Source organism: Hoplias malabaricus, chromosome 2 (genome assembly GCF_029633855.1).
Source record: "Hoplias malabaricus isolate fHopMal1 chromosome 2, fHopMal1.hap1, whole genome shotgun sequence".
Classification (NCBI taxonomy): Eukaryota; Metazoa; Chordata; class Actinopteri; order Characiformes; family Erythrinidae; genus Hoplias; species Hoplias malabaricus.
The window spans coordinates 18601992-18614380 of NC_089801.1; the positions used below are offsets into that span (position 1 = coordinate 18601992).

Below are 12389 nucleotides of genomic sequence, written 5' to 3' on the forward strand. Positions count from 1 at the left end.
TTTGTGGACACGTGTTCATCCAGGACTTCTTCTGGATTATGAAGGATGTGATGTTAGATATCTGTTCTGGTTCCCAAACTCTACCGACGTTCAGGCTCATGTGCAGCAGCTCCAGAGCCTTCAATTTTATTTGATGCTGCTCTACAAAATATCGAAACATCCAAATTCACAAAAATAGAAAATCTGTGTTTAAAAATAAAACACGTCTACAGAACACGTGCCTGGTTTTATTTCTGCTCAAACTGCTTCATGAAATGAAATGTGCAATTATTTGTCACAACAAAATGTCTTCCGCATTTACCGAGGCCTGTAGCTCACTATAGTCAAAAAACCCCCAAAACTTTCAAAGCTCAAATCAAACAATCAAGGTTTAATCCTTCACTCAGCACCAAGCTTTGCAGAGATGTATCCCCCCCATCCCCCGTGAATCACATGGATTCTGCTCACTCGTTGTAAGAGGATGAACCCCCTGCTAATACATTTGATCTACCTCACCATTTGGCAATGTTTGAAAAATGTAATAGGCTTAAACTCTCAGATTGTGATTTTTGTGAAGGAAACAAGGCCCAGACCAAGAGGACAGAGCTCTATTTGTAAACTAATATAAATTATTACTTATTTAAAGAGCTCATATTCTGTCCACGTATGACGTGTTTGTGTGTTTACATGTCCCTTTGTGTATCTCCTTAATCCTTTGAAGACTGGACTGAAACCATCCAAATTCAGCCTGAACAGGGTCGCGTTAAACTGCTGAAAGCTGGCGGCACAGATAAAAGAGACTGTAAATATCTTGGTTCTGTGACATCAGAAAGACAATGCATTGCATTTAAAGCAGTCCACATAATCTCTGCAATGTTTACACACTTCCTTTATTGAAAAGTGAGGAAAATTGAGTTTTCCATGTAACAGGACGTTTTATGGCATTCCCTTTTCACACGTTACACATTGGTTTTAAATTGTGTTCCCTAAAGGTACTTTACATTAACTTCTCCAGAAGGAAAATTAATATTTGTAAAAAGAAACAAAACCAAAATATAAGTCTTAATAATTATTCATATATAAATATAAATATATATATATATATATATATATATATATAAAAACACACACACACACTAAGACTGATCTGTAGACATTTCTGCCATTTATTAAAGCTCTCATTATCATAGGGCAATTTTTCATGCGGAGGCTAATAACAGAATCATGATTAATAATGTATTACTCAGCTCTGAACACAATATCAGCTGGGTGTAAATCTCAAGGAAGATTGCTATAAACATGGGTTATTAATCAGATTTCTTTTACACACACACACACACACACACACACACACACACACACACACACACACACACACACACACACACACCCCTTCATCTGTCAGTCTGGGTGTGAGCGTCTGCTAAATGCCATAAAGGTAAATCTGTTTCTTCCAGCAACCACAAGCACCATCTCAATAATGTATTTAATCCCTTAAAATCCCAGCTTTATTAAATCCTTAGACTTACTAAATGGTCTAGAATGCAAACCTGAAATCTGTAAGTGATACAGAAGAGTGTGGTGAAGATGTAGAGCTATCACTTCTTAAAGGGGACAGATTGTAAAGAAATTCCTTATTCAGTGTATATTCACATTAATGTTTGAATCTGGAGCCCACCAACCCACACACTGTGAAACAAGACCCCAATCAGTTTACTGTGCGCTGCCTGAGTCAGAAAACACAGGATAAAATGAGCCGTTCTGATTCTGCTCCGCTTCTGACTTCAAGTGCAGAGACTTTAGAATGGCCCCGCCCCCTCATGCGAGTCTCTCCAATCACAGAGCTGGACCCACATTTATGTGAGAGCGCAAAGATGAGGTTAAACACAGCAAAACTGACACAATGAGAGCGGAGAAATAAGAGCACTGAGTAAAAACAGAGTAAACGAGAAGATAACTGGGCGAAAACAGCTAAAAACCAGAGCTTCTGCTCCTCACTGCTGTGCGCTTGGGGTCAGGGTGAACAGCGAACGGCTCATTATCATTTAAAGGAACAGGTGCTGAGACAGTACGAAATAAAGTCTTTACTGTGGGTGTAATGGTACATAGCTGTTATTCTGGACAATACTGTTGTTAATAGTATAACTACTAGCAAACCTTTAGCTATACTATAAATATGCATGCACACTTATTACAAGACGTGTTTTAACTCTCACCCGAATCCTCCGACGTTGGCAGCTGCTGTTCCCTCTCCGAAAACTTTTCCAGGACTTGCTCCTATTGGGCTATTAAAAGAGGGGCTGGAACCGAATGCTGCAGAGCTCCCAAACGCAGGAGAACCCCCAAAGGCCGGGGGGCTGCCGAAAACTGGAGCGGCCCCAAAACCACCTGCAGAGGCAACAACAACAACAACAACAACATGAAAGAGGGGGAATTAATAAGGACCTGACCAATAATATGAAATGACATCAATCCCCTGCAGAGTCTTAGGTACTGGCCGATAATCAGTTGCGAAGACGCTCAACAAAGTGGGTCTGAAAGGACCTGTACCTGCCAAAAAGAAGTAGACACAAAAGAATAAAAACAAACAAAGACCCTGCTAATGTCTTAAAGAAACAATAGGTAAGATTACATATAATTTTTGCTCCTGGTGTTCACCCTAGCATATTTCATATTTACAACACTCAGGGCACTGACATAAATGCAGGGGAGGGGTTGTGGTGGTTTCCTACCCTCCTCCAAAAGATACACAGTGCAATTTCTGCAGTGCTGAGTCCAGTGTAGCAGCAACTGATGCTCTATTTTCCCTATTACAACTCAGTGGTGCTCACAATGACTTTGGAGCTGTAACCTGAAGGTAAAAATATCACGTAGTGTTCCTTTAATGGACTGCACACAGCCCCAGAGATCAGACCTCAACATCACTCTATGGGTTTGGGCATGATCTGGATTGGGGGGATCAGGTTCTGCAACCAACTACTAGGACTGAAATTTGAAGGTGTGGAGGAATGTCCATGACTCCTACAAATGAATTTTGAGCTGAGTCATGGAAGAGGAGTGTCCTTGCAGCGTGACTGGCCTTGGGCTCTCCGAAGCTTGAAAAAGGGAGCGAGAGAGTGAGAGAGCGCGAGACTGAAGAGATGCTCCAGTAGCTTTCACAGAAGGCTTTCCTGTCACTCTTTATTGATCTAACCCCATTCATGCTGCTCCCAGGAGGGAGGGGCGCTCAGAGTCGCTCTGAAATTACAGCCACACAGCCCAGTGAATAATTGATTGAGCTAATGTAATTGGACCGCTGCCATTAATGGACAGAAATGAGACTTTGAGAAGATCAGCTGGGACAGATGTGAGTTTATAACGGTTTCAGCACGTCTAAAATAGTTCTTGTTGAGGAATCATAAATAAGAGAGAATAATCAAACCAGTGTGTAGGACAATCAGGGAAAACTTCTTCCTTTTCCTTCTTTTCTGAAGAGAATAAAACTTCAGAGCTGATTACTATTAAAAATCATTTGCTTCTTCCCTTCCTATGACGGATATATATGTTTAACCCTGTAAGCGCTTTTTGCTGGTCAATTTGGAACCTCTACAATTATTAAAGCATTATACATAGCCTGTGTTATTTTTAGGGAAGCCTAGGTTTCATGGATGTCATACTATGATATGTAAACTTTAAAATATTAGATATTAAGATAGTTTGATGTTTGAGAACTGTTTTAGGATCAAAATGTATATAGCATTTCTATTTTTTCCACTTTTACTCTATTTTCTTCACTGGCAGTAGGCAGTTTTAATCAATTACTCTCAACAACAAAGGGGTCAGGTATTAAGGAGAAGAACATTTGAATGAACTTAAATAAAAAAACAGATTAAAAACAGACAATTATGCTGGAATTATACGGACTGTCTTGTATTATTTCCGTGGTGCTGCAGCTGAGCTTTAGATCTCTATCACTACTGGAGCAGTGTGTTCTCAGGGTCAGCTGAGGTTCTGCAGCTGCTGCTGGTTCCTGCACAGATGTTTAATCCACCATCACCTGATCTTTACCCATCACAGTCTCTCCCCTGCTGCTCATCTTCGCTGTAAATAAATCCCACAAGCCCTCACTACAAACTGCATTGCCAATATCATTCACAGATTTGCACTTAATTAAGGTTACAGTTCAACATCTGTCCTGCCCTAACTCAACTGGGTGAATATTGGTGCTTTTCCACTGCATGGGATTGACTTGACTCGCTTTTCCACCAGCACAGCTCCCCCACGAAACAGAGCAGGTGACATCACAAAAGCCTGTCTCTCACAGGAAACGCAAGCTTTGAAAACCACAACAACGCGGGCAGTTAAGTCAGGCCCTGTTTACGCGTTGTGTTGTGACGTGTTGTTGTTGTTTTTTGGACTGTACACGGATCCACCCGCAGTCCGCCCACATATCAGTTTTCTTTGTTACACATTCGGCTTTCGCTGGATGCATTTGTCAGACACCGACCCAAGGAGCATTTGAAGCAAAAACCCCTCGAGGGAATGTTATGAAGTGCTTTATGTGGAGTTAAGAATTCTGGTTTAGCAGATAAGTGATCTGATAGCTGATGTGCAAAACAAAAAGGCTACAAATGTGTCGAAGATCTTTTAGATCTCTCTCTTTGAATATGTGTTAAAAATGTTATCACTGTAACTCCAAGAACTAAACAAAAGGCTCTGTAGCATTCACTGATTAAAGAAAAATAATAATAATAAAATAAAATAAATAAATAAATAAAAAATTACAGGAAAGGATAGGCCTTCCATTTTCCTTAAAAACAAAAATAAATGATTTGCCACAGTTAACTTTGAATGACTTCTGAAGCAAATTATAAAGTAAAAGTCCACAGATTAATTGAAACGGGGCTCTGATATTTTATCAGGCAAAACCAGGCACAATTTGTGTAAAAGACTGTTTTAAAATAATGCTATGGGGCTGAAAGTCTGAAGCAGACAGGAAGCTCTAACCAACGTAAAAAATAGATTGAAAAGGCTGCTGGTGTTTGAATGGACTAGCCCAGAAACTACACACACACAGATGTGAACAGCAGTAATATCCCTGGAGCCCCTGTCTGTAACTGCGGCTCTGAGGGGGAAGCATACCTGTTTTCGAGGGAGTGGAGAATGAGCCGAAGCCCTGGGCCGCTACAGATCCTCCCCCTCCAGCGGTGAATGTTCCCGAAGGTTTCTGTTCTCCAAATGAGGATGTCCCGAAGCCAAAGTTCTTCGCTCCGCTGTTTCCAAACAGACTCGTGGAGCCTGTCAGAAAAAATTCTGACATTGCAGCGTCTGCTTTTATCTGAGCTTGCTCGTCTGAACGTTTAATTTAAGCCCCCTCACCTGTTTGATTGGCCTGTCCAAACGCTCCAGTCGTGGTGGCCCCAAATGGGTTTTTATTGGCAGCATCTTCACTGGGTTTTCCTCCTAAACCGCTGAAAAATCCACTGCCAGCTGAGGGTGCGTTAGCAGCTCCGGATCCAAAAAGAGATCCTCCGGCAGATGAGGACTGAGCACACATCAGAAAGAGCAGAGAAAATACAGAGATTTACAAGACGACACTAAGTCACTCAAAGACCCGTGCTGTATGTTGCAAATGTACTGCTCAAAATGCCTGACAGATTTCGTCATGATATCAGCATCAGTTCTAATGAGAAAGAAGTCTAATAACAGATAATATCCAGAATACAATTTCAAATATTTAACCATTAAACAATTTTACTGACTGATATGGAGCAAAATATTATACAAATACTGTAGCTTTTGGGTGGAGTTTCTTCTTCTTATTATTATTATGTTGTTATGTTATTATGTTCTTCTTAAGTCATATTATTATTATTTTTATTATTCTGCATTTCCTTGTCCGCTTAACTAGTTATTATTATTATTACTACACAGTTTAATAGAGAGGTGAAGAATGACAACTGCCCAGATCTGTCTCATAAGTTACCACACACCTGCACTGGGCACAAGAGAGGGATGGAGATGAAGAGGGAAAAAAAAACTCTCTAGGAATCTCAGCCTCTGAGGGCCCTGGGTGGAGCTTCTGAATTTTTTTCTTAAACACCACTTCTCTTTATATGAAGGGGGTCTTTTTTGCATCATTTAATATAAAACTTCACTTTATGATCATTTTCAATGCTTTATCGGAAGGACATTTTGTAGCACGATTCAAATATGGACACAATATTTAAACTCAGTGTTGTGAATGTAGTCTGTTTATTTTCTTGCGAGGGGCTGTAACTGTAAAGTCTGGAGGACAGTAGGACACAGTGGAGTAGAAGAAAATACGAGAGAGGGGAATGAAATATGGCATTTTCTGCTTCAGTGAAAACAGCAACAGACTTCACATCTCTAACCCAAAACAAGCCACAATCCCAGCAGGGGATTAGTCTGAGCAAAAACTGAGGCTCCTGGGTCAGTTTCTCTGAACTGCTGCAAATTATAGCAATTTTAGGCCAATGGTGAAGGACAGAACGACACACAGAGCAGAGATGATTGATACGGAGTTGAAAAAAGTCTCATTATTTTAAGCCTGATATTTCTATTCAGCTACATAAGGGTTAAAGTGACACTCCCATGGTAAACAATATTAGCCTTTATTAAAGCAATAAACAGAGTGAAATAATGCTTTACCTGACCGAACACACTGCCGCTGCTGGGTTGCTGACCAAACACAGAGGGTGAAGGGGTGCTGCCAAAAGCTGGGGAAAAAGAAAAAGAAAATATTGAAATATAATAATCAAAACTGATTTTCTGTTTTGGATTAAACAACTGGAAATAAGAATAAGGGTTTAAATAGACCTTGAAAATACAGCCCACCACACAATCCAGATTTAGGAAAGTTGTTTAATTTGCACACAACGATTAGGGGTTTAAAGTTTAATAGGTTTTACACTGACTCACCTCATTTAAGGAAACCTTTAAGGCTCAAAAATATTCTACAAACACATTTGGGGTAATGACCATGCCGCCCCGGGAAGGAGGACCCTGGAGGCAGGAGCATTTGGCTCTGTGTGTTTTTTCACACACAAAAACACAATAAAAACTAAACTAGCAATCAGCTTTCAACTAAAACACCAAGTGTCTGTGTCCCTCTCTTTTCTTCTCCTCCCTTCAACTCTCTCTGTCTGCCCCTTCATCAGATGTGTCCCTTTAGGACTGTGCTGACAGGACCCAGCGAACCAGAGCGAGTGTGTGGCCCCAGGGTTGGCTCCGCGAGTCTTTGTCCAGCCCCTGGGGCTCACTCACATCTTTATACACTCTAAAAAATGCTGGGTTATTTTTATAACCCAATTGCTGGGTTGAGCATGTTGGGTTATTTTGACTTAAATTGGGTTAATAACAAACAACCCAGCAGCGTTGGGTTGTGTATGCGGACCTGAAAGGGAACAGTCACGTCGTGCGTCGGAATAGGCGGGAAGCCGAGAAGCTCGAGCGAAAAGAAGAAACCGAAGCTGAACACCAGAGGAGAAGAGTTTCTTTTGGCCGTGAGCATAATTGTAAGTTTTTTTTCATTTACATAATTTTAATATATAGATTAAAACCGTTTTGTATTAATCAGGATCTTAGTTGAGTTCATATTTCTGGTCAGCGAGTAAATCCCAGTTTCCTGACTAACGGACATTATCATTCTGCCGAAGGAAATAAAGACCCAGGCTAACGTCACTAGCTACCTAAGTCAGGTTGATTTTTACTAAACCTATATTTATGATGTTTATCGCTGTATCTTCTAGTGTACCCAATTACTGCTTTTATTAACATTGGCGTTGCGTTGATGTTATTTCTTGCCTGCTAACGCTAGGTCAGTTATGCTAGCGATACCTCAGATAAATGTCCTGCTCTGCGCCTCCGTGAGGTAGCACTAGCTAGCGTTAGCTGAGTTAAATAAGCTTCTGCCGTTCTTGGACTGATATGGCCCGTGTGTGGTAGCCTTAGGGTATGTCATGCTTTATTCCTATTGGGATGTTCGCTTTTTAAATGAAAGCCAATAAGCTAAAAAAAATCTGTACAGCACTCCTTAACCAGTGCTTGTGATTCCTTTGAAATGAATACCTCCTTTGCTTTTTTTACTTATATGAAACGAGTGATAAAAATCACGATGTCAAATCAGAAAATAGCTTCCCATCGTCATATTGGAATTTTCATTTCCACCTTAACACTAGAAGCATCGCGCTTATTTGACCGACTGAGACCGGAGCAAAGAGAGCCACTGGTTTGACAGCTGTGACTAAAGTCTCCCTTCCGCACCAAAACCAACACAACACACGGAGTAAAGTCAGTCACAGGCTCAAATACACACCGGCTCTCTGTGCTCCTAGTGTTAAAATTGTCACTAGTCGAAGCTGATGTCGCCTTCCTTATTTATTTTTCCCCCTTCCACCTTAAATGCCATTTTCGGAAGACGTTTGCTTCTTATTCTCCATTTTTCGTATTCAAATGTTTATTTCTACCGTAAACCTGTCAGTATATGAGGCTAACATTGGCGTAATTCACTAGCTTCTTGTTTTAATTAGTAGTTCCATCTTAAAAAGGGTAACTGTGATGATTGTTAGCTTTTTAAAAAAGTCTCTATCCTCTTTTTCTTTGTTCAAAATGCATTAAACACCTTTTAATACCACTCGTTATATTCGTAAAAACACAAACCACAAATATTTTACCTTTTAATACCCTTTATTCCTCATGTACCTCTTATAAAACATGCACTACACTAACTTTAACTAGTTGTTAACAGGAGCTGTGTATGAGATAAATATATTCATTTTTCCTATTCATATTCATTAACGTTGCACCTTGAAACCAGACAATCGCACCCCAATATGGTGCCCACGCCAAAAAGATTGTCATTTCAACCCATGAACATGACGGGTACTCGGCAATGTGACTCAGCTGCAACCCATTCATAAATGCGTAATACTATGTCAACAATATTATGTCAACACAGTGGATCATCTTGACTTTCTAATTTTACACATGGTGTTTTTTTATTTGGTCTTGTACTATGAAGTATTGTACATGTCTTTCTAAAATGTTATGTTGATATCTGCAGTGACACATGGATGAATTTGTTCAAACGAAGACTGGAATCTTCAAACATTAATTCCTAAAATCGAAGGTATGTAAAGTTTTTGTGTGCATCCTCTCTCTCTCTCTCTCTTACTCAATTTTAGTTTTGCAACAATGTATATAATGTTTAAGGACAGTGAGTTTTCAGGTATAGACGTTTTGTCTATACACGAAAAAAAAAACAAGGTTTTGTCTCGGTTTTGGCCTCCCATCCCCACACAGGTCACTGAAAATTGAGATTTTGCAAAAATGCTCTCCCAAGGTGGAGACTTTTAAAAACATGGTTGTCACTGTGCTCACGCGGATGAGGAAAACTGAGACAGCACATCTGTCTTTGTCTGAAATACAAATAGCTTTTCACTTTCTCTATATTAAATTACATCAGTCATACACTACACTGTACACAAGCAGATAGCAATAGATTTCAGATTCACACATATTAATACATATAAATGATGTTGTATTAGGAATATATAATGCACTGTTAAGATTTAGATTCAGTAAGTTAATGACTTGCGTAGTGCAGTACATAGGGAGTATTGAGTGATTTGGGATTAAAACTCAGGCTTCATTGTGTTTTGATGTCCCGCTTAAAGGGAATGTCTACATTTGTTGGAAAACACAGTTCTCTCCGTTTTGTTTACGTTCGTAAGTTTTGCGTCTTTTAAGGTAAAACGCCATGATTGAGGGGGAGAAAACTAAGTTTTATTCTTTGTTTGAATTACCACAGAAACACATTTGTAACTCGAGTAGTTAAGTTTTGTAGCGCTTTCGGTAATTAAATTCTTTACTCTCCTTTTCAAAATAAATTTTTTTTTTCATTAAAAGACAAGTGTCGTTTTTAATACTACACAACAGTTACCTTAAAAATCAGTGATGACCTTTAAATGACAACTATTTGGTACACAACACTTTAAACTTTTGTACGCATATTGAGGTATGTAAAAAGCATGTATTTGTCCCCAGAGCACTGACCCGGAACGTTTTGTTTTATATTTAGGTTTAAAATCTTTTATTTTTTATATAAAAAAAAATATATAAATATATTTAAAAAATGTATTTTATTACCTCTACTCCTCAGCGTCTGCTGTGACTGTGGACAGGGCTATGCAAGAGTGGCTTAAGAACAACATTCATCCACCAAGCCAGGTTAGACAATACATGAAGGTGACTGCAATCCATAGAGCTAACGGATAAGGGAGAATCGGACCAAAACAGTTGTAGAAATACTACAAGAATATCCACGTCTGTTGGACACCGCATATGGAGAGAGATTAGTCTCAAAATACTTTACAAATGTGTAAATGTTAATCCACAAATTAAACACAAGTCATAAATTTGTTTCACTGTTCACAAATGAACAGATCCCAATCTGTGTCTCACAGTCTGCAGTTTGTACAAATACAGTTACATTCATAAACACACGTGTTTGTTTTTCATAGACATATCACAATTTTATGCAAAAATAAATAAATTTGTTTAAATTTACATTGTAAATATTTGTAAAGTCAAAGTCTCGAATTTAAAATTTATATAATTGTTGACTTTTTTATTCTTATGGGCTTTAGACAATTACATTTAAAGCATTTTTATTTTAAATGTGTGAACATGGGAAAAATATCAGTAAAATATAATGTAAAGTTGGGATAAACATAACAAAGAAAGGCAACTGATACGCTATCAAAGCTAGCATCTGTCCAAACATATCATTACTCTAAAAGCTTACAGGTGTCCAGGCTGTAGGCCACAAATGTGCAGGTGCTTTTTATTTCTGTTATATAGTACAAACGCTTAACCTATTGTGGACTGTACCCTGGAATTCCATGTGAGTTAGTTTGTGATTTTGTTCATTTATTCACTCATTCATACATTAATTCAATTTCCTCTTTCCCACCTTTGCTCAACTTGTTTTCCTAGGTTGGAAGTAATATGGCTGAGTATTTAAGACATACCAAGGACACCAGGGAGCTTCCATATGTTCGGATGCTTGGGGACTGCAGTCGTTGTTCTCAAGCTTTTGTAATCATCAGTGGAGAAGATCTGGAGCAGAGCACACTACTGAGAGCAGTGGATGTTTGTTTCAAAGCATTTTACGTATTTGACCTCCAATATCTTGTTGTCATTTATTAATTGTATTTTCAATAACATTTATAACCTGAAGAAAAATAATTTTAACTTGTTTATTGTGGACTTCTGGACTAGATGTGTTTCTTGGTAAATTATTTTGTGTTGCTTGATTCTCCTGTTGTCCGTGTGTATAAACAATATAAATACATTTTATTTTTGAATATTTTAAATGTATAAAAATCTACAAAACTTTGATAACTTGACTATTGTACGTATGTCTTTTATTCCAGCTAGACTCTGATTATATTTTTATTTTTGTTTGTTGGCTTATTAATAAAAATATTCTGGAATAATATTTGTGTGCATGCTTGCATTAAATGGATTAAAAATGAACCAACCCAAAGGTTGCCATAACCCTACAATATAGTTGTTTTTACCCAATAGTGGGTCAATGTCAATAACCCAGCCTGTTGGGTTAAACTGGTAACCCAGCATAGCTGGGTTAAAATAACTAATGCTGGGTTTGTCCCTATTTGACCCAGCGCTGGGTTGACAAATTGAACCAACTTGGGTTATTTCAACCCAACCATTTTTTAGAGTGTACATGATATATTTGTATTTGAATAATTTTAGAGCTGTGGCCTGTCTAGTCAGACGCGAGTATGGAAAACAGAAGCCGGTTACGGTAGCCATTTTAAGCCACTGACACAACAATAAAACAGCATAAGAGCCACGAACTTTCAGCAAAAGATTAGTTATTAAAATATTCTGATATTGGAATATAAAAAAATAAAACATAAACAAAAGAAAGCCATTGTTTTCAAACAAATCAACTTAACGTCCCCAGAAGAGAGAGACCTAAGACCTGATGTAAATAAACAACACAAGAAAACACTAAGGTCAGCAAAAATGATTGAGGAAATGTTAAATAATTATATATTAATAATAATAATAATAATAATAATAAAAAATATATATATATATAACAATAATAAATCAGTAATTATTGTGACAGGCTTCAGAAAATACGCAAAAAAGACAAGAGTGGCACTAAACTTTAGACTGGAACTGCCACTATTAAAAGACAAAGCTTAATAATAGAAAAAAAAATTAATCCTAAAGATGCACTGAAGCGAAGAGGGATTAATTCCTTCATTAAATAAAGGAGGTGAAAAGCACAGACTTTCAGTGGGCTCTGTCTGCTCTTGTGCTTTAAGAGACGTCTGTGTCCGAGTTCATCTCTGTTATTTATTCCCAGGATG

General features: G+C 38.3%; 1 protein-coding gene and 1 long non-coding RNA gene across 4 annotated transcripts in view; one reads left to right on the forward strand and one right to left on the reverse strand.

Moving 5' to 3' along the window:
- Positions 1–12389, reverse strand: part of nup214 (nucleoporin 214) — a 52134-nt gene that overhangs the window by 5433 nt on the left and 34312 nt on the right. For 2 of the 3 annotated variants that reach the window (XM_066658965.1, XM_066658964.1), the window contains exons 31-34: positions 6631–6698; positions 5338–5503; positions 5101–5256; positions 2196–2367 (exon numbers count right to left, since the gene is read on the reverse strand). In XM_066658965.1, the coding sequence (XP_066515062.1) occupies positions 2196–2367; positions 5101–5256; positions 5338–5503; positions 6631–6698 (562 nt within the window). The remainder of the gene's footprint in view (positions 1–2195; positions 2368–5100; positions 5257–5337; positions 5504–6630; positions 6699–12389) is intronic. The other variant, XM_066658966.1, reaches the window with a different exon arrangement.
- On the forward strand, positions 7410–11243 carry LOC136683070 (uncharacterized). Its single transcript, XR_010798747.1, has 4 exons — positions 7410–7496; positions 9044–9109; positions 10142–10209; positions 10978–11243. It is a non-coding gene; the product is annotated as an uncharacterized lncRNA (long non-coding RNA).